Source organism: Balaenoptera physalus (genome assembly GCF_965194825.1).
Source record: "Balaenoptera physalus genome assembly, chromosome: 13".
In the NCBI taxonomy this organism is placed as follows: domain Eukaryota; kingdom Metazoa; phylum Chordata; class Mammalia; order Artiodactyla; family Balaenopteridae; genus Balaenoptera; species Balaenoptera physalus.
This window is the reverse complement of record NC_138892.1, coordinates 47414186-47437319: the sequence shown is the minus strand read 5'-3', so window position 1 is coordinate 47437319 and position 23134 is coordinate 47414186. Positions and strand designations below refer to the sequence as shown.

Sequence of the window (23134 nt, the reverse complement as noted above, 5' to 3'; positions counted from 1 at the left end):
CCACCACCTTTTTTCCAAAGAAAGAACCTACAGAATATTCAGGTCTGGTACCCCTTCACTTTGTGCCTATGTTTTTAACTTGTGCTATTTAAGAAGCAGGAAGGAAACTTTAGTCTTAACATTTGATTTCCAAATTTTGTGAATTTCAAAGCAGTGATGTGCAAACTTTGCTAGGCATCACATCACCTTTGGGGCTTGTTAGACAACTGGAGCCTAACCGCCCTACCACCCTCCACCCCCAAAATTGTGATTTAGTAGATCTGGTGTGGGAACCAGCACCTGCATTTCTAATAAGTTTCTCAGGTGTAATATACATCCAAGTATATAATTTTATCCATATATACAATATGAGGCAAAGCTGAATTCTAATCATTTCTTATGTGGACATTGAAGGATTATAAAGTAGATGGGAGGAAAGAAAATCCATCATAGAAATATATAAGGTGATGAAAATAAGTTCATCTTTCCATTGCCTGAACTCTTTGTTGAAATGGGTGCTATGAAATTATACTAAAAATAGTAGATCTTTGGATGTTTTGGGTTCTATAATTCTTCTGATGTTCTTTGAAAAGGTATATACATTTTACAGTTCATGAAAGAACAAGATATATTTTGACAAATGCAAGGAAAAGTTCTTATACAATGGAACAATATGTTGAAGCTATTTTTAAAAAGCTTTATTGTACCATTGCCACTACATTGTTTCCACATTATACACAATTCCTCTTAGAACACAATTCAAAATAAGGTGGACCGTCCTGGGTCCAATCTCAGAAGTTTTAGCACTTAATGTGTAAAAAATAAAGTTCAGCACTGATAGCTCACCTATAAGATGATTTGCAATGACTGCATAATATAAAGCCCATATTCAAATACATTTCTTAAAATAGCAATATGTATTTTAGTTTATTAATTCATCTAGGATTGTCTCAGAAAAAATCAATAATAGAAATGGAATTTTTGTATAATGATAATAAAGACAATAGACAATTTGTTAGTTTCTCTCTTTTAAATGATACAAAAAACTTTCGAGCATATTGAAAGAAATAACTTGAATAAAACTCATTTTGGAGATAGAACATTTTAACTATATTGATACTTTCCATTCTGTAGGAAGATGCCAAATGTAATGTGCCCTTTACAAGTGGGAAAATAATCTGGAAAAGAGGTAACAAATGAAACAGAAGATACCTTAGAAGAATGATGATTTGTATATATATATCTATACATAAATATTTAAATTTAATATATAAAATATTTTAAATAAGATTGGGATAGAATAAAGGTAAAGTTAAAGGTCTGGGAATTATAATAGTCTAAATAATTATTAGAAATGGTAAAATGAATAATTAACATTTCAGAAAATGTAGTCAATGAAATAAAGGATACATTAAAAAATACACATGCCTAAAATTTGAAAAAGTGAATAAGGAAGTGAAAAGTTGTTGAAAAGAGTACCAAAGATGGAGAATTTACAAACAATGGGAGACACAACAAATGAGAAGGCATAATCAGAGGTTAAATTTTTTTTTTTTTACAGGCCTTAAAAAAGATGCAAGATTAGAAAAAAGTAAAATTAATAAATGGAAATTGATACCAGGACATAGCATAGTAAAACATCAAAGCATAGCATAGTAAAAAAATTAGGTTAAAAAAATAAATGAAAGCTTAGCCAATCAAAGAAATACTTTTCAAAAGCCAATTACTACTCAACTACTGTACTATGGGTTGCCTTATGAAGATGTGCCTCGTTTATCCTAATGCCCCATGTTTTCTTTTGGGAAGGTACAAACACACACATTGGAAAAGGATGAGATGGTGGGATAGAAGGATGGAGGGGGAAAAATGCCTTATAAGTTCATGGCTCGCACACTGTGGGAGAGACATGCTGAGCCAGAGGCTACTTAAACAGGGTCAGGGCAAGGGCAGATGGAAAGTGGGTGAATAACTTGGTGTGTCCAGGGCTGGCTCATCCATTAAGCACATTGGAACATTGCCTAGGGCCCATGATTTTAGGGCCCATGAAATGATTTAATTTCTTTAAAAATAATTTTTCAAAAAGAACTTTCAGGGTCAAAGAAAATGTTAAAAATTTTTTTTCACACATCATGAAAGAATGAGAATGTTAGGACACAAGAAAATCTATTAACTTATTTTATTTTATTTTTTCCCAGTGGAGAAAGGGACCCACAAAGATATAAGAGCACATATGAAAGTCATTTGTGGCCCTGGGTGTGCCCTGGTAAGTTCATTGATGTGTCACAGGTTGAAAATCGTTGGGGGGACTCTGGATGCTGTGTTAGATATTTTTTATGATCGTATAAAGCATATATTAATGATCATGACCAGATGATTTTCAATGATCATGTAAATAAATGGTTAATTGCAAGGCCCATGTTGTTATAATGATGCTAGGAGAAAAACTCTAAAATGGCTGTGACAGCCAATTTGGTCAGAGTCTATACAAAAGACACTTTCGGTTTTGTTTTGTTCATTTCCCATCAAGCTCTCTGTATTTACAAGCACTCCTACCAATCCCTAAAGGAAATAAGATACTAAAACCCTGTCTCTCAAGAGCACACATGATTGTTTACCTATTACAATGCTTAAGCAGTTTATTCCCTCACCTGTATGAATACAATTAAACAATTACTTTAACCAACAGGCATATCAAGCCAGCCAACAATATGATTTACTTCAGCAGTGAAATCTCTTTTAGGGATTTTACTAACTCAGCCATATCAGGGATATTGGAAATATGTCTGCAAAAATTTGCCTGTCCTCAGATAAATATGAGAGCTGAATGAATGAATCTGTAGTAGATGCTGAATAAATGTTGACTGGTTGGCTGACATATACAATGTTTCTCTTCATACAATATGAAACATCTTAGTGAAAGTAACAATTTTAGACAATCATCCAGGTGTTTATACTTGTAGGGAGACTTGGCATTCCTTGGAATAGGTATCCAAACGATAGATGGAATTTTGTACTCTTCATCCAGAAGACCTAGAACTACCTGAGCATAGTCTACCTGCCAATAGATTTGTGCTGGTGCTGTGGAAACTCTTTTCAAGTTTAGAATGCTTTTATTTCTCTCTCCTAAGGCTTATTTGCTTAGATATGCTTGCAGATCAGTAATATCCTTTGAGTAGATTTCTCTGTTACCCATATAAAAGAGGGGGCCAATGAATGAGTTATTTTCCAGATCATGTAGGTCCATAAAACTTCAATGATTCGGCCACTGTAACCTTTGTTGTCTGCTTGTGGTGTCAAGACTATTTCCTGTTGGAATAGATGCAACTGTAACTTTTGATTTAAAAATTCTTCTTAACTTGGGAAGAAGAGAAAAGCAATAGTCATGACTTCAATAGTGGCATAAAGTAGTCCTTAGCTTTCCTTTATTGTTCCCAATAATTCTGATATTCAGCACCTTTTAGAAGTTGAAACATTTACTAATTTAGACAGCATTTATTGACCAAGGGAACCAAGATTACCTTTAAAGGAGATGAAGATTTCTAAGTTATGATCCCTGTTAACAGGTTTATAGCACAGTAATTTAGTTTTTCTAACTCTTTTCCTTTTGCATCTCCTGTATATACAAAAGACTTGGTCATGGAAAAATGATTTTTTCAGTTGAATTTCTAGTGAACTTTCCTAGAAATGTACAAGTACCCCCCAAACTGTAGACCAATATAATTTTTGCTTTAGCTTATAAGGTTTTTGCTATGCAGGAAGCCCTTTACTTAGGAGTGCTATGTTTTAAGAGCTTGTAAATTAGAGATTTGGGCCTCAGAATGCATTTTTACTCCTGAAGTAATAATAATCCTTAAAAAAGTCGAATGTGTGATTATATAAAATTGCTATACTGTTGAACAAAACACAATTTGGTTTTTCCTTATTGCATTATTGACGACTGCCTTGTGTGAATTTATAGAGACTGAGAAATTATACACAAAATATTTCTAAAAGTCATACTCTTAATACAGTGACTCCAAGGATGTAGCTATATAACACCAAAATATAGGGAGGAAAAATTAGAATCTGTCAATCACTTGTTTTATTGACACATTGCTAAAGGTAAGATGGTTTCCAGATAACTGGATATCTGGCAACTGATTGACAAAAGAATATACGGGGAGAATGAAATTTTGTAATTTTTAGCCAGATATGTTGGCATTTTGGAGGCAATGCTTTTTATTATTACTTTTACTATTCAGAATAATAGCTATAAGGCTCTAATTTTTAAAAAATTGATCTTAAAAGTTTGATTTTTTAAAAAAGAGTCTGTCTACCAGGTACACTTTTTTTTTTTTTTTTTGTCCAGAATGAAGATATGTAGTATATTCTTTAAGGGTAAACTTGAAATTCAGAGGGAATGGCAAAAATCTCAAACCATCTTTTCTTTAATTTGGTATTCTACTATGTACTGGTGATCCTAGTTCTACACAATCTATATATACTTTTTAATTAGATTCCCATTAATTAGGTCCCATTAAATTCTATTTGTCCATTAAAAGTTTGTTTTAAGGGGATTTATTTATTTTTAAAGTCTTTATTGAATTTGTTACAATATTGCTTCTGTTTTATGTTTTGGTTTTTTGGCTGCGAGGCATGTGGGATCTTAGCTCCCCAATCAGGGATCGAACCTGCACCCCTTGCATTGGAAGGCAAAGTCTCAACCACTGGACCACCAGGGAAGTCCCAAGGGGTTTTAAAGAAATATAAATTATATGAAAAATTTAAAAGACAGGTCAATTTTACATTCTTCTCCTAATAAAAAAATCATTGCAGTAGCGCTGATTATTTGAGGAAATCTGACCCTAGTATAGGTCCTTCTCTCAAAAACCTTCACATTAACTTTTAAATTGAATTTTAACCCACTTTGGAAGCCTGTTCAATTCACCCTCCCTGTATAGAGGAACTCGAGTAAAGGAGAGGTAGAAGAAGAAAAAAGGTGTCTTATTGAGAATGAAGCACAGCTAAATTATGACAAAATCCAGTGGGCACTCAAAGGATTGTTTAAAAAGTATGCAATTTAAGAATTATCTTTTAATTAAAAAAAAAAAGAAATCCACAGTTGCTTAATGTGACACACTGGCAAGAATATATATTGGAGGAAGGGGTATTTTTTTTTTTCTACTTACACTCTATTGTAATTAACTATTTACTTATTTGCCTTCCCCATTATCCTAAGAAGCAAGACATATTTACTGATTCTCAACTTTGGCTGCACATTAGAATCACCTTGGAAGCATTTAAAAATTATAATGCCTGAGTTAGTTGGCCTAGAGGATGAAGCCTGGATATTAATACTATTTCAAAGGTCCCATTGGGATTCTGATGTGAAGCTTGGGTTGAGAATCACTGGTGTAGAGTACTTCAGTTACTAGCACAAGCTCTGGCACCTAGTAGGTAATAGAGAAATATTACTTAGATACTTGAATGGCATCATGAATGTTTCCTCTATGAAACAAATATGAAATGTATAGTTCAGATTTTGACCTTCACAGGTATGCTTTTACTGAAGAACCTAATTAAAAAAATCACATCCTATGGATTAACAACATGCATATTTGTGCTGCTTAAGAGTATAGTATTTAGTTATCAACTCTTTAAGAAAGGACATTTGGAATCATTCATCACAAACATCTGCATGCAGTTTAATTTTTCACAATGGATTCTCTAGAAAATCAGTGAGTGTCCATGCTATGGGTCAACCAATATCATTCTGTGTGGATTGAGAAGAAAAATGTGTCTGTTAGCTTATAACTGTGTTAAGGCAAAAGTATACATTGTACCTATGCATATTCAAATATAAGATTTTTTTGAACTATAATCGTACAAATTTTAGCTCTGCTTTTTCTAGAAGTCCATTTTTTTTCCAACACACATTATCAGGCATTTTTGGATATGGCATGTTCAGTGGTTAACTGTAACTGGTATATTGTATCTACTTTACTTTTGAAGTGAAGTCCATCACTGGGCATGTTTTGTATGAAGGTCAAAGGAGATAGTTTTTCCATGAATTACCTTCTATCTTAAATAACCCATATCTACTGAATCCGTATGTGCTTTTAAAAAGTTCTAATGAAAGAATATTCTTCTAAATAAGGTTTGATTAGGATTTGGGGAGGAATCTCACTTCTTGTGTATAACCATGCACCTTACAACTGAAATATTTACAATGTTTCTATGTTGTTTAGGACAGGCCTAGTTAGATGAACTACAGGAAAGGAATTGTATGAATTGGTGCTATATGCTGTATACTCTCTGATAAAGTTGAATTTTCTAATTAACTTTTACATTTTTTTTATCTTACTCTCATTTCAGAAATTTTATAAGAACAGGGACTCTTCTTGTATTGTAGAAGAGCCCATGCATTTAGTTGGCACCTAATTAGATGTTTGTCTAATTTTTGAAGTGAATGAGTGACAGATAACTGTTCAAAGATCAGTGTGGTGAAAAAACTCATATAAGCCTCACAAATCAACACCTAATAAAAAGATTTAAAGGTACAGTGGATGTTGATCCCCAGATGAGGTTGTGAATCAAAATTATTTGGGGAACTTTTTAAAAAATATCAAGTATCATGCCCAAATATAGATTTCTTGGAATCAAATCTTGGAGATGATCATAGAGGAAGAAATGATGGCAATGATTCCCTCTACTCCTCCTCCCCACCAGATGATTCTGGATGTAGCCAATTGGGCGAGAGTCTGTGTAAGCATTTGGGAAGTACTATAAAATGGAACATGTACTGGTCGAGGAATCAAGAAACTTGGGTTCTAATCATACCTCTGCCACTTAATTATCTGGGACAATTCCCTTAATCTTGACAAATTTTAATCTTAATGAACGGCTTCATTTCTAGAGAATTCCTCCAGTGATTTATACCTAATATGTAATAATTCTTTTATCCTTCATGACTTCCTAAAGCAAACCTCTAATAGAGGAGTAAATAAGCAGTAAGATGATTCAATAAAATAGAAAATTAAGCCACATCCACAAATAAAAATTCCTAGTCTAGGACTGAACTGTATGTTGTACCAGAAATTTATGCACATGTATACAAGTTTTTATATGTGTCCATCATCTAGGTTATATCCATCAATGATCAACAAATTAGAAAACTCTGTGGCTGCACATTGGTTCTTACCATTTCAAAATATGTTATCTCCAAAAAATATCTACCCTTAAACATTAGTACAAGAGATTGGCAAAAGCATAATTTATTATCTTCCCAGTCTTAGCAAGCACCATTATGATGTTGTAATAGTTCCTCATAATCAGAGAATAGAAGTGTCTAAATCAGCAAAAATATTAATTTCCTGATCATTGGCTTTAGTCATTGCATATACATATGTACATAGAGCTACACATCCACATTTAGTAGTACTTAACCAAAGTGCTTAATGTCTGGAACAAAAGAGAAGCTTGAGAAATATTTGTTGAATTAACAAAAGAAGCAAGAAAGAAAGGAAGGAAGAATGAGAGATAGACAGAAAAAGTTGGGCTTATTTTAATGAAGATAATGAAGTTTTCCAAGTCAGTGGGTACCACGTGATCCATTTCCATTAGCTTATGAATCTTCCATAGGAATTTTGTTGGGGCATGTGGACTTCCCTTGAATGTGAAAAAACAAGACATTTAGCAGAAAAACTTTCAGAATCGATTCTGAAAGGAAGAGCTCACCTTTTTTAGAGCAGAGGCTTTCATTGACTGGTTTTCCCTCTTCGTTGACATCTATTTTCATCCAGCTGTGGAGGTACTTCCTGCCCTTCTTGACCACTACCCTGAAGCCTTGTTTCTTGAGAAAGAGAGAGGCATTTTCCACCTCAAGGAACCCTTCCTTCTCATAGCAAGTCCATCGAGGTGCCCGGGAGCAGGGGGCAAAGATGGCGGATCGGGAAGGGCCACCAGAAGAATCAGAGATGCCCAGGCACAGAGCAGATTTAACATGAAGGAGCTTTCCATCCTCAGTCCACATCCACTGCTGGTTCTGGCTGGTCCCATTGCACAAGTCCATGACCACTCTCTCATTTTTGAAAAGGCACTGTTGTTTCTGGACATGGACAATCTGAAACCCCTCTGGAAAATGAGAAGCTCATCAAGTACTACGTAGCAAATCATAAGGCCCACCAGAAAACAAAACAACTCACCCACAAATCAACCACAAATCAGGTTTACTTATCTTTTGCAATTGCTATCATTTCAAGTGACTATTCCCAGATTCAACACGTGTGATTTAAAAATCCCAAAGCAGACAATGTCAAAATGTCACACTTAGCTCCCTTTCTTTTCCTTTCACATGGCTTAGGGAAGAAAATACACCCCCACTGAAATAATGAAAGGAAGCTTGGAAAAGAAACAAAACCATCCAAAGAGTATGGTGCGATATTTTAGCCCAAATAATTAAATATGTTAAAGTTATAAAAAACCCAGTTCCCGTTTTAACCATTTCACTCCTTCCACCTCATCTCCATCCCCCACTTTTTTTTGGAAAAAGCACCCCTTTTTCCAAACCTTAAATTACTATTGCAATAAGTGTTAGTATACAAATGGACTAGTTTGAATACAATTTTTAAAAATTGGATATATTTATCCACAAATAAAACAAAATTTCCCATTCTTCTTAGCACACCCTCCTAGCTAATAGCAACCAATGAAAGTATTGATTATCACAAATTAAATTTTTTATAATCCTAGGGAGAAGCATTTCTCTATTTTGTGACAATATCTACAGTCTTCCTTCAAAGGCGAATAGATTTTAAAAATCACCTATTCTCCATGTAAGAAAACTTAATACCCAATTGTTAAACATCAGGATTAAAAAATGAGATATTCAGGCTCAAAAACCATTTTCAAGGTGCTTTTACTTAATTTTCTCAGCTCCCCCATGAAAATATTCAGAGGTTCCAAATAACAACTTCCAAATAAAACACACCACAGTTCCCCAACCCCCTTTAATTATATTTCTGTTAAAGAAAGAATTACTTTCTTTCTTTAACACAAAGGAAACAAAACTATAGCCTGACAGGGAAAAAGCATGAAGATGCCACAGCCTGTTACATAATGATACATTCTCCCCCCTCAGGGTTGCTTTACTCTCTGCTGTAAAGATGCCATTTCAGGAGCTGCCTGAGGCATTTGGAAGACACAAGAGAAGGCCATTTATTTTCTTTTGGAGAGAAATCTCAACGGTGTGGGCATGGCAGGCTCCTTTTATCCCCCCTCCTCATCGTCTTTGGCTAAACTGCCATGGAGACCCAGCTCCATTTCCGCCTTGTTTCAGACACTTTTCAAAGGACAGAGACTCCACTTCTGGCTGTTGGAGAAATGCCTCAGGAAACTGAGGCAGACCCACTCACCTGAGTTCCCGAAGATGAAGCAGGTAAGAATCGCCACGTAAAATTCAGCCTCCATTTTCCACTTAACGACTGTTCATGCTTCGCTTGGAGGAAAAAAAAAAATCTCCCAGATAAGAGAAGCAAAGACTAGGAAGGAAATGTGCCTTCATGGTGGGGGGAAAAGTCAGTGACGAGCACTTCCTCCTATTGAATTGTTTGGGGGAAGTTTTACACCAGTTGTCCTTTTCTGTTTCCTTAGAAAGAAGGGATTATGATTGCCTCTCTTTTTTTATGTAGAAAAAATTCCAGCCTTCAGGAGCAGAATAAAACTTGTAAGTTTTCTTCTACCATCCCTGTGGCACATGACTACTTAAGCTCAAGAGGGAAGAAAGGAATTGTAATCTTAGGTAACTGAATGTTCCTACAACATTACATCTCTTCAGGTGATGTGATTCTGCTGAACAAACAGAAATCGTGTAATTTATGAGAGTCTATGACAAGTGATACAAAGACATAAACATGTACTGTTTGTATAATGATAGCTGGGAGCCTATCGAGGAAAACCACATGATGATGGCACTTCTAGATCATTATCTCTCAAGTGATGACAATACTACAGTTTGAAATAGTCATCTCCAGTGGGGAGAGGCAGACTAAAATTAAACCCATCCCACTATCGACTTCAGGCTTTCCCCAAAAGATAATGGTCTCTCTTCAAATAGGAAAAAAAAAGTACATGCCTTACTCAACATTTAGTATTAAGAGTAGTTTATTGGCAGTAGGAAACAAAGTCAACATAGCTGCATTAAAAATTCATATTTGAGCAGAACATCTAGTGTTTGCTGGGTGTAGTTTTTTTCTTTTTTTAAGCTTTATTTGTCTCTTGAGGATTAAATCCTTTCAGAGATTTAAGGAGATCCATGGCAGCATCCTTTTAAAGAACCTCTGGAAATGGGACAGGTTACATCATTCCCAAAGGCATCTGCCTTTTGCTGGGAGAGAGATTTCAGGTAGACAGCATATTCAAAAATTCTTTTTTAGTAAAAGAGAGACAAGTATTTAAAATTCTTAACACATCATAGTTGCTACAAATTTGTTTTTACCTTTGAAAGTAAAATGACTCACAATGTAGAAATACAGTGGGTAGAATTCTGGAGCAGAAACCACCTCTATGACCAATAGTAGAGAGTAAATACATATATACCCAATGACAATCATTGTGCTCTGTAATTGATTGGTACGAGGTACTGATAAATACACATTTAATAGGTAATATTTTCAAGACACATTTCCATATAAAATAGTTACTGCTTCTGATTTTTTTTTTCAAAAACAAGGACTTATTTGTTAAAAATCCATCTTCAATCACAACTTTAGCGGCAAGATTCTGGTAACTGAGAAAGGAATTAGCACTTAAAACAGGAACAGTTTAACAGCTGACAGTCCATTCACAAGACAGATTTTTTGCAAACATAAAAGCATCTAAACACACAATAATAATTTCTTCAGCAGCTCTTCAAGTTGTCATCTGATGACATAAATTTCATACATATATTCTGTGTGGCAGATAGTCAATACAGACAAAACAAAATCCTCCTTAGCTGTGTGAGAAATCAATCATACCTCCATCAGCAAAGGACCTTCAAAATAATTTAGGGGATGCTTACAAATGCATTCATATACACAAGAGGCTGGCAATCTTGAATATGTTGCCATCTTCCACAATCCACGCCCCAGCTTAGCTTCACAGCTTCTCTTTTCTTCCACTGCAGGAAGCTCCTTCCAGAAGCCTCAAGTAGGTAATTGACTAATCACCCCTAGAGAACGATGGTCTGGTAAGTCTTCAGAGAATCACTGGACAGTTTCTGCTGCAAGCCTGCTCTCGTACAGGCACAGAGCATGATGCAGAAATTCATACTGCTCACTGGTTTGGACCATTCCACCCCTGCAAGGAAGAGATAATATAATAATTTATTGCTAACCTCCCACAGTCTCAAGTAACTCAGCGACCACACCCAGACGCAGGTGTTAGGCTAAAGACACACAGAACAGTTGGCCTGGTGATTCTTTTGTTATCCCTCTTACCTACGTCCAGATGACCCAACTGGTGAATTTAATATGCTAATGTATATAAAGGGATTAACACAGTGCCTAGTACACAGTAGGCATTTGATTAATTTTACCAACATATTGTCACTGGAGAGGCAGTACAGCGTCATGGTTAGGTACTTGGACTTCGGAACCAGACTCAGTTCAGATCCCTCCTATGCCAATTCTTAGTTGTGTGATCTTGGCCAAGTTCCTTAAAACCCTTTGTGTCTCAGTTTCCTCCTCTGTTAAAGTGGGAGAATAACAGCACCTATTTCATAGGATTGTTTTGAGGGTTAAATAAATTCATGTATCTGGAGTGTTAGTATTACTTCTCGGGTGCCTTATCATTCATTTTATACGGATTTATGCACTTGGATTAAAATTGATTGATGTAGGTTTACTAAACAAAACGCAACTGTGAAATGTTGCTCTTTCTACAAATAAAAAAAACTACCTTGGAATGGTCTATTTGAGTATGTTATGTGGAAGCAACCTTTGGGGGTGGTGTGCCGAGTATCTAAACACAATAGCAGATACTATGTATAAAACAGACAAGTAATGAGAACATACTGTATAGCACAGGGAACTCTACTTAATGCACTGTGGTGACCTAAATGGGAAGGAAATCCAAAAAAAAGAGGGGATATATGTATGTGTATAGCTGATTCACTTTGCTGTACAGTAGAAACTAACACAACATTGCAAAGCAACTATATCCCAATAAAAATTAATTAAAAAACCCCACAATAGCAGGTGGGTCCTTATATGAGTTGGAAAGAGAATTGGCTCTTGCTTTTTTCCCTTTGTCATTTTCATTATCATCCCTAGAGTACCTTATGTTTTAGATTAGTAGAAGGTATCTGACTTCATGAGAAGTAATGATGCTTCTCGTTATACTTTTATACATAAAATAGCTATATGGCATTTTGTTTTTTTGATAATGGTTCTTTTACATGGCAAAGCTACTGATAGCTGTGTAAATGTTACATATTTTTTCTGCTCACTGAATAACTACATCCCTATTAGTAACTATTTGAAGTCTTCTAATCTTCATAACTCTACAACCAATGCTACAACCAATTTTAAACTTATGTTTTAGCTAGTTCTTCCTAGTGGCTGTTGTTACCATTCAAAATAATTATTTTGAGGCCTTTGAGCACTTCAACTTAAAAAACGAAATATACTGCCTCACTGTAGTGTGATTTCTAGTTAATGGTAATAACTAAAACTGGGCTTGTACCTATGTTTACTTGCCCACCTCTATAAATACAAGCTTACAAGATACTAAAGCAGTAAGAGTTCACCCTTTTAAACTAAGCAGTGATATTAAGTTAGTAACACTTCACCCTTCAAAACGACACTAAACTGGTCGACATAATGCCCAAATGATGTATTTGGCAAGAAATAAAAAAAGGTAAATATACGTTTTTTGGTGACTGCAACTTATTGGCAGAAATATTTCATCGGTCCTCTTCCCTAGAACTGCACATTTTGTTGTACTGAAGGCAACTTTCTGGCCAAAGTGTTCCTTGATCCTAAGTTGACAACAGGAATGGCCAGCTGAGGATGTGGTGACTTTTCCTCTTCTTAGCTGATGACATCTGGGCACACCTAAAAACAGCAGGTGTCCGGAATATGCTGGCTTTGACTGTGAAGCTTGGGAGATCCAGCCATGGTAAATATTGAGGCAGCTCCAGGGAGCTGAGAGGTGCCTCCCTTCCTCTGGCATCAGCACAGCTCATTAGTCCCCCTCCTTGAGCTGCAGATGGTATGTGGAGCCTTATATGTGCTCTATCTCACGGACTCTGGTCTGTGAACTTCCTCCCACCATTTACTTCACACGGAGGCAAGATTTTCCCCTGATTGTATGTTCTGGTGAACATTGGTATTTACATGTCCAATGGGTGAATGAATGAAGGCACAGTCTAGGTTTTAATTACCATTTTACCCCAGATAGGTTAGCAGTGTATTTTAATGCTTGGAGGATACTTACTATGACATTCTGTTAACTAAGTCAATGTTGTTTCTGCCAGCGAAGTTGGAGAAGATGGGGAAATGAACTCATTAGTTGTAGGCTAGCAAAATTCTTGTGGGTCTCAAGGCTTAAGGAAGGTATATGAAAAGTTAGGTTGCTTCCCACTTGTTTTGAAAAATAAAAGGGAGAGCATTGACCTCAGAGGGATCCTCTGAGATCATGTATTCCAACTGCCAACAAAATGTTGTCTTTCCAAAAGGGAGCAGTCTACATGGTAGATGGTCAGCTAGTTTCTGCCGGAGTGCTCAGCCTTTGCCAAGGTTGGCAGGGAAACTTCTGAAGACATCAGAATGAATCTGCCCCTCTCTAACTGTCACCCGCCCCATGGGTCCAACTGAAATAACCCCAAAAAACCTTAAGGCTCCTCTTATAGTCACACAATAGCTCTCTAAATGCTGGAAAACAACCATCAAAGTCCCGTAATCTTTTCTTCTCTAGACTAAACATCCTGTGGTCACTCAATATTTCTATGCAGGCTGGTTTCCCTGTCACTCACCAATCTAGTCTCCCCTTTCTACAGCCTGTTTTTATCAAATATGACCTTCTTAGAGTGTTGTGTCTACTCCCAATGAGATCCAGTCAGTGGGAATATTTTCCCCCTTGAACTCCACGTTATAGATCAATGAGTTTGCATCTACAGGTGCACTGGATGGAAAGATCCCACAGTGCCTACCTAGTGCCTGGTGCTTTGCAAGCATTTTAGGATAGTAAGTGAAGCTTTGGGTTAATGAAAAAGTCCACAGGATTTTTTTGAATGTGAAAATTACAGCTCTCTTCCATTCTGTACTTATGCTATTGAGTTTTTTCAAACTAAATGCAGAACTTTTTGTTTATTCCTATTAACTTCAACTTGTTGGTTTCAGCACAAAGTTCTTATTTACTGATATCACTATTTCTATCATTCAGTATATTAGCCTCTTTTCTCACTCCCAGATTGGTGTCTCCCAGATAGTTAACAAGCATGCCTTATGTCTTTTTATCTGTCATTTATAAGGTAGTAGAGAAAGACAGGGCTAAGATAGGGTCTTTATTATAAGTAATTTGATATCGTGTGATATACTGTCTAATCCCATTCCAAAATTATGTCTAACTAGGTTTTAGATCCTTTAAGAGCAGGCATGATGTTATAGTCTTTGCATATTTGCAAAAGTGAAAAGCACTTACTAGTCCTAAGTAAACACCTGTCAAGTAAGTTACCCAGGCCATGCTGTCTCATGTTATATGAAAACATACAAACTCCAGACTAAAAGAAGGCAAGGGACATCCCAGAATGCATTAACTGGAGGCTGACTCAAAATCAGGAACTCATTACACTCATCTTTTAAAATATTACATTTCCAATTGCATATATTGGTATGTAGAATTCTCTGTTGATCTTTGTAAGAACTTGAATTCTAGGATTACCCTGCAGATTTTATTCTGTTATGGGACAAATACAGTCTTCTTTAGGCTAGCCATAGTGAAAAATACTCAAGAAGCTAATATAGTGCCTATATACAAAATACATTTATGGAATAAATAAACAATGCGAGATTAATCATGAACCCTCAAGAGAGCCCTGTACTGATTCAGCCTCCAGGAGAGCTCTGACTTGGACTGCAGGTAGCTTTCAGGTCAGACAGGGCTCCATGGACTTGCTGAGGTCTGGATCTATATCACTGATGTAAAGTTCCTAAGCAAGCTGGTCTTCGAAGGTAAGAAGCAGGGATGCTCTTTTTATTACTTTAAAAGGTAATTACTTTACTTTATCCAACTCCCTTTTAAAGAGCGGGCACTAAATAATCTTTGACCTCCAACAGATCATAGTTTAAACTTGACCAAAGTTAAGATTTTAAAAGATTTCCATGGTGATCAAGATGATGCTTCAGTGGAGAAAAGTTGTCATCAGTCAGGCAGCACGCCGACATCACCACCATTACCTAGTACATCGTATTAAAGCATTGTCTCTCATTGGAGAATCCTCTTTGGGCACAAATCTTTTCCCATGGGGTATAATGCATTAAGCTACAATATCTACTGCCAAACAGGAGTCAGATTATCAACAAAGGGTGAGGTCATGTAAAAGCAGGGCAAGGCAACCCAGTTAGCTGTGAGAGTCACTGTGAGTTTGAAAAGGCACTTGGAATGCCAAAGCATCACGTTCATTACCAGTAGGGACCAAAGTGTGTTAAGAGGTTAAAAGGCACCATACACTGTTGTCAAGACAAATCCTGTCACTACCACTTACTAGCTGCTTTACCCTTATTACATAATCTTTGCAGTGCTGTTCTCTCATCTGCAAAATGATGAGGTAATCAAATAACAGTACCTGCCTCATAGCACGGTTGTGAACTATAAATGGGACAGTCCATTTAAACTGTTTATGAGCACATAGGTCAGAGGACCTTGTAGAACTAAGAGCACACCTGGCAGAGGATAGCTCTGCCATATTGCTCAGGTTGGGCAAGCCAAGATGGAAAGATCCCAATATGTTTCTAAATATTAACCAGCCTAGAAGTCACCTACAGTGGAGGTAGATGACCTAGTGGCAAGAAGGGGACTTGGAGTCTGACAGATTCAAGTTTGAATCCTTGCTTTTGAACCTATCAGCTATAGGATTTTGAACAAATCATTTGTTCCTCCCAGCTGGGTTTTCCTGACCTATAAAATGACGTTAAAGACAAACCTCATCAAGATTGTGAGGATTAAATGAGTCAGAGCCTATCAATGTCTAGCCAAAGGCTATTCACAGAATTCCCAGGAGCCTGGGGTTCTACAGTGGTGCCTGAGTGGAGAAGGAGGGTGGGCCTTTAGGACTGGCTTCTAATCACAGTTTTGACCAGGGCAGCAGTTCTCCTTTTTACTGTTTTTCTTTTTCTTTCCCTCTTTCTTTCTTCCTTTCTTCCTTCCTTCCTTTCTTTCTTTCTCTTTCTTTCTTCCTCTTTCTTTCTTTCTCTCTTTCTTTCTTTCTTTCTTTCTTTCTTTCTTTCTTTCTTTCTTTCTTTCTTTCTTTCTTTCTTTCCTTCCTTTCCTTCTTTCTTTTATTAATTATTGTTAATTGTTTTCCATATTGGTGTTTTGTAGAAGATTTTGTCTTCCCAATGTTTTGTTTCCTGTTGTTCACTAAAAAAATGTTTAAAAACCACTGGCCTGTCAAACGGTGTTTACCTAATAAAGTTTCACATTTTGCAAGGTTTAAATGAGATAATCCATAAAATGCTTAGCACAGTGGCATTTAGAGTACTAAATAAATGCCACGTGTTCTATTTCTTATTCTGTTGGTAAATGCTTAGTTAACACAAGCCCTTAGGGTGATCATGCATCTGGTTTGCTTGGGACAGTCCTGATTTACTCCTGTTGTCCTGGTGTAATTATTAATAAAGCCCCATTTCACTCTCAGAAGTGCCTAGGTTTGGATGACATATTATTTGTTCACCCTAATTCTGCCCCATTTCATGCTTTGGAAGAAAGTCACTTCTTTTACTGCAAAAATGGTGTTGGGTGCAAGGCTCTGATTTCTTTGTGGCCACAGAATATGAGCAGTGTGTATGGCCAGGCCAGAGAGGATTCAGATATACTGCCCTTCCAGAAATGTCAGATAGTACATGTCACATTAGCCCCATCAAGCAAAAAAATCAGTGTCTTCTCGGACGCTATGCAGAAAATCACATAGCTTTGTCAGCTGAGGGTAAACTCAGGTTAGAAGAGAAAAAACTATATATTTTTTCACCTTTGCTACTGTGAGGGTGTGTTGAAAAAAACCCCTCCAGATGTCCAGGAGAGAGATTTGGTTTTTAACATGTTAAAATTGTGACCTTTTGTGACTATTAACTCACACATACAAAGAGCAACAAGCCTTTCCTGCTGCACCGCCCAGAGCGTATCCGGTCTAATCAGTAGACAGAAGAAATGCTGCAGCGGTGACTCACTTCTGGGCTAACAATGGAACTTACGCTCCTTGGCTTTTTATTATTTTTGAATCTGGAATTCTTTTGGTAAAGTTTGGTACAGTAAATTTAGAACAAAAGGTGTGGATGTTAATGTGCCTCACGGGTAAAGCTCTGATAGCTTGGGCATGAGTCAAACAAGGCTAATGTCTGGGGCTGAACTTGGGGTGTCTCAGACAGACATCTTCCCTGTGTCTATATACCATGTCATTTCAAGGACGAAGAACTTACACGTTTTGATTGTTTCTGACCAGGTGTTTTGAATATAGATACTTTTTTTTCCACAAAGTATTTGTAGGGCATAAAAGCGAACACAAGTCAATGATAATTCAATGATAACTCAATGCACTAGCATATCTTGAGTTCCATTTTGTTTTTCCTGAAAACTAGCCAATTTTCTTCTGAACACCCAGGTTAACACTCAATTGACTCCTAGCTGAGAAGAAGGAAAAGGTCGTCCTGACAACCACTTGGAAGATTCGGTTGGCATTATCTGTTTTACGATAGGACGTCTTGTTATGGTCTCAAGAACTGTGATGTCAAGTAAATCCAAACCAATTTCTAAGCTTTACCTTCAAGTGTTCTGAAAATAAGTAAACCAAAATGTTCAATCCCTGATCTTCAAATGAGATTGTTGAAATTCACTAATTAAGGGGAATCTCTGGGATTAGTTGGGATTGCAGAAGGATATGGCTACATGTAAGAGAAAGGTTGGTAAAAATTATACCAAGAGGTGGAAATTTTAGCTTTGGAATTATTTTAACCTAGTTTTGGAAACAAAGAATATGCTAGGGACACATATTAGCCTAGGAAACTGGTGGCATATGTATTCCTCTTCTTAGGTTGTTATAGTTAAAAAAAAAATCGTCAAACTAAAGTGATTAATCAAAACATTTAAACAATGATATGACGCACACTGGAAGCATTTTTCTATCCTGTCTGGGAAGCCACAAGTAAGGTCTTTGGATGTCATTCCAATTTAAGGCCTCCAAGGTAAGGATGTACAAAGACAACTGCAGATTTCACTACTGACTCTCAAAAGGGTGGATTAGACAGATTGTTTCCTGTTTCTGGGGAAGGAAAAAAAAGAGGGAAAGAGGAGAAAAAAAAAGGCTTCGGGATCACAAATTATTTTATGTGTTTCACTTCCCAAATTCTGTTTTCAAGTTCTTCCAGAGTTCAGAGGTGTCGAGTGGGATGAAAAGAAATACAGTGAGGAAAAGATTGCCTGAGGTCAACCTACAATGGAACACGTTCTTTTCCTCCCTGCCTAGATGTCTTCTGGTGTTACCATCTTGCTCCTTAGTCATTCTCCATATGCATGTGGGGCAGTCTCTGAGTATCCTGGGCCATTTTATTATTATGGATTATTATTATTATTTTTAAAGGAACAAGTGCATCTCTCAGACTCAATGTGTAAATGACCTTCATCACTATCTCACACCATGAAAACAGTACACACAAGCCTAAATGAATCTCTTGTAGCAGGCTCTAAATATGATGAAAGTGTTGGTTTAGCTTTAATAGCAACTGGAATTCTTAATTAGGTGGTATCATCACAATAATTTAGTGATATTTAAGATTAGAAGATTTAAGCAAGACATGGAAGGGCTAAGTAATAAAACAGGATTAATTTATAAGCATTACGGGATTCAAAGTATAACCATCAGGCTGGGGTCCATGAAATATTTTACTCTTAAAAAGGGGTCCTCAGACCAGATGAGGTTGGAGGCTTCCGATATGCACCACTTCTCTTTCTCCATATGTAGACACAGAGGCTTAGAGTGACAAGTGGTCACACAGGAAATTAGGGTCAGAGCCAGGATTAGCACCAACCTCCTTGACATCTGGTCCGGTAATCTCTGGCACCTCTTTCTCCAGTGGGTGCCTGCCTCCCAGTCCCACCAGCCAGTGCTCTGTCCCAATTGCCTGCTACTGACTTCATCTTTTAATTAAAAATGAATACCATGGCAATGAAGGAATGATCCATGAACACACTTCTAAATAAAACACCTGTGGGTGCCCTGCACAGAATCTGAACTCCTATTTGGAAAAAAAGAAATCCTATTTTAGTTCAAAATATGCTCAAAAGTATTATTAATAGGAGAATCACAGACGCATGAATCTGCAGTGAGAACTGTAGCATCTATTAATAGAAGTTGCCTGAGAGCCAATAAAAATAATGTCTTGCCAGAGAGTGAGGAATCCACTAAATGATTCTGTCATTGTTGCTACACTGGAAACATCCATTCAGCATAACACACTCGTCTCTAAACCAGACCATCTGAATTTATTGCTAAAATGCAGACTTGTGATCTGAGTACGAATTGCCTGTTTATGTTATGTTGAATAACAATGATCAAGCATTGTAATTTTTCCTTTCTTTCTTTCTTTCATCCTTTCTTTCTTTCTCTCTCTCTCTCTTTTTTTTTTTGATAAGGTCTTTGATCCTACTCAGTGCTCAAACTGTTGATTTAATCAATCATGGAAGCCGTTTCCAGTATCAAAACCACTTTCTTTTTCTTTGCTGTGAGCCAGGCTCTGGACTTCTCAGAGGAGGCAGATATAAGTTGTGGGGGGTAAACCATAAAAAAGATGCAATGTGCAGCCTTGGATCACTAGTGGGCAGAGGCCATTGCTAAGGAGGGTATGAGAGGATAGGAAAAATTCTATGGAGCTTGGACCCTGCAGAGTACAAAATATTAGCCCTCTGATATACTGGCTTTGTCTTTTGTAGCCCTTATTATGCTCAGCTGGATGCTTCCAATTAGTCCCACCCTTTCCTTTCCCCTTTTTAATGGTCTCCACCCAGGCTCAAATTCCTATGCCATCTCTAGTCTTCTCTTCGCCACCAAACTTCTTGAAAGAACAGCTTATATTTATTATCTTACAGCTTCTTTCCCTGCCTTTTAGATAGTGTCTGAGGAAAGTTTTGTGTGGTCAAATAAATGTGAAAGAGTCCTTCAAGGAAGTGTAATGGATTTCCATGCTGGGGGACACTTCAGATCCTTTAATGCTTTAATACTTTTTGTGAATATCCAAGTGGAGAGGGGTTCTAAGAAATATAGCATATAGCTTTTTCTCAAAATTAATTGAGAAGCTTTTTAATTTTTTTTTTTTTTTTTTGCCTGAGTACAGGCTAAGAGAGTCTGACACTTAGTGGGTTCTCATAGTGTAATTAATCGTTAAAATGTGCCCTGAGAAACACAGTCTGGAAAAGCCTGTTAAGGAATCCATCTTGCTCTACCCAGGTGCCTGATGCATGTTCAGCAGTAGATGTTTAGTACATGTTTGTTGAATGAATGACCGTATGCATGATTCAGGAGAACTGCTCTGAGCAGAGATCGTGGGTGACTGTTCCACAGGACACAGAATTCACACCCATCTACAAACACCCATCCTAAAACATCCCCCAACAGGGTCGACTGCATGGACTCGACATGCTCAGTCACACCAGCCCCATCTCCCTGTGCTGAGAAGGACCCTGTATTGGCTTCACGCTTTGCTGTTGCCATCTTGAAAGAGTTAATCATTTTTTAAAATGGGGCTCCACATTTTCATTTTGCACTGGGCCCTGCAAATCAGGTAGCTGGCCTTGCAGCTCTTCTGCCCTCACCCTCCCAATGCCCAGAGCTGTCTATCAGTCTCCTCAATGGCAGGGCCTCTTCTGGAGCCCTCTCTTCAATTCCTCTTCATCAAAACCTCAATTCTGAACGTCTTTCCGATGTGTGGAGTTACACACTCTCTAGCTAACATACCCTAGCTGGAAAAGGATAGACCACCCTGTTTAAAGTGTTAATAGCCAGGAAGACATAAGGTATCACTCTCACCTCTCAACTGTAGGTTCAAGAAACTTGAAAAAGGAATGACTCTTTAAACCAAAGATTGGCTCTCTAATAGTAGTCTTTTAAACATTCACTACACACAGATATTTTAGGCGCCCTCCATAGATAGATATTTTGGGATGAGGCAAATTCTCTATGTTCCTCAAATTATATTTTTAAGGCAACTGCTGACAATATCATTTTATCTATTCATGAAACAGCTCTCCTTCATATTAACCATTGTTTTAAAAATTACAGTGTCATTGCATTTTTTTATTGGCAAAGAATGATCAAAGAGCTATGTTTTTGTCTAGCAATTTTGCAATAAATATATTCCAAAAGGTCGTTTACTTTTATCAAAAACAGTCATACCTTTTGAGTTAGAAATCAGAAGTCCCAGATGCCAAAGAGGTCTATTGCACCAGTTTTCTTAGCTAGGTGACATTGGGCAAGTTACTTGCTATCTTGAATTCTTTGTTTCCTTATTTTAAAAAAGTGAGGCCAAGGAATATCTCTTTTCTGACTCTTGGGTTCATTTTGGGAGCTAAATGAGGCATGTGCTTTGAAGACCATGGTGCAGTGACCATCATTAAATAAACCTCTGCTGTCAACAGTGCATTTTGGAATGTTCTGAAGACAAAATTGAAGGCGAGGACTGCCACAGAGACCAGGATTGGGCACAAGGTTTGAAGAACTGATGAAGAACAATAAGCTGCAAGAGCAGAAGTACAGACATTTGGATTTTCTGAGGCCACTTTTCCCTTTACCAATATGAATTAAAGCCATGGTCAACAGCAGCAGTCACCTACAAATTGGAATTTTGAAAGTGAAGTATGACAAGAAAAGAATGAAAAAATGAAGCAAGATGCAAGAAGGTTGGGAAGAAGCTGGATGGAGTCAAAGAAAGGAGGGAATTTTCTCTTTTGCTTTTTATAATAACTAAGGAAGTGCACAACAGAAGGAAGAGACAAGAAAAAGAAAATCTGTTAATCCTGTGAAGGAAGGAAGGCAAAGGAAAGACTTTTCAAGGAAAGTTTCAAGGAGACGATCTGCTTCATAAACAACAGAAGCAGCGGCTCAGAATTTATGTAGAAGGGATCTTGATGAATAAATCAGTTAGAATGATTTTGAGACACATATTGGCAGTAATTCAGACCCAGGGGGTAGGGAACCCATAGGCTTTAGATCAGCAGAGAAGTTGAATATGTTTTGAAAATCCTATCAGGAGTAAAAAGACAAGCCTTGTGGGAGACCTTGGTGGTGATGGAAGGCCAAGGCTAAAAATTTCTGCCCATTTGCTTTAGGAAGGAAGGAGCCGATAGAGCAGGCATTGTGATATGGTTTAAAAAATGTATTTGTGATTCTCTTCAAAGCTAGAGAACAATTTGGTAGACTTGACAGAATAATGTGACCGGGAAGTGGAAACCAAGGTGGAGGTCAGGCTATAGAAGCAGGTGGGGGAGGAGGGAGATGGGAGGGCGAATAGAGAAGATCTAAGAGTAACAAGAGCCCAAACAACGAGCAAACCAAGCCCCCCCCCCCCTTTTTCAGGGTGTTGTTCCAAATAGGGTCAGAACAGGTGTTGGACATCAACTTGGAGTCCGTTTAGATCTATGCATTTGGCATTCATGGAGCTCTGGCTCTATCTAATAGGAAAGTGGGTGCACGGACATGAACTGGAGTCCCTGGGGGATTTGTGGGTCCCATGCAGGAGCCTTGTTTACAGAAGCACAAAGCAGAAGAGATCAAGGTCACCGCAGGAGCAACTGCAGACTGACTGGGTACTGCCTCTCACTCTCTGACATAGGTCCCCTCTTCTTGGTGAAGGTAGGTCCCGGAGTCTGAAGCGACGCAAATGGATTCTGTTCCAGATGGGGTGGGCAATAGTGGATGGAAGGCAAGGGGGTT

General features: G+C 37.5%; 2 protein-coding genes across 4 annotated transcripts in view; both read right to left on the bottom strand.

The window, feature by feature from the left end:
- The window catches only part of PTPRB (protein tyrosine phosphatase receptor type B), a 117929-nt gene extending 108321 nt beyond the window's left edge, over positions 1-9608 (bottom strand). The window contains exons 1-2 of one of the 2 annotated variants that reach the window (XR_014252873.1): positions 9372-9441; positions 7696-8091 (exon numbers count right to left, since the gene is read on the bottom strand). Coding sequence is in view for 1 of the 2 variants with exons in the window: in XM_082422673.1 (XP_082278799.1) it covers positions 7696-8091; positions 9372-9426 (451 nt within the window). In the remaining variant the exon portion in view is untranslated. Of the gene's footprint in view, positions 1-7695; positions 8092-9371 lie in introns of both variants that reach the window. The other variant, XM_082422673.1, reaches the window with a different exon arrangement.
- Positions 9609-10101: 493 nt separating this feature from the next.
- Positions 10102-23134, bottom strand: part of PTPRR (protein tyrosine phosphatase receptor type R) — a 259744-nt gene continuing 246711 nt past the window's right edge. For both annotated transcript variants that reach the window (XM_082422767.1, XM_082422768.1), the window contains one exon: positions 10102-11295. In XM_082422767.1, coding sequence (XP_082278893.1) covers positions 11202-11295 — 94 coding nt within the window. In that variant the 3' untranslated portion in view covers positions 10102-11201. The remainder of the gene's footprint in view (positions 11296-23134) is intronic.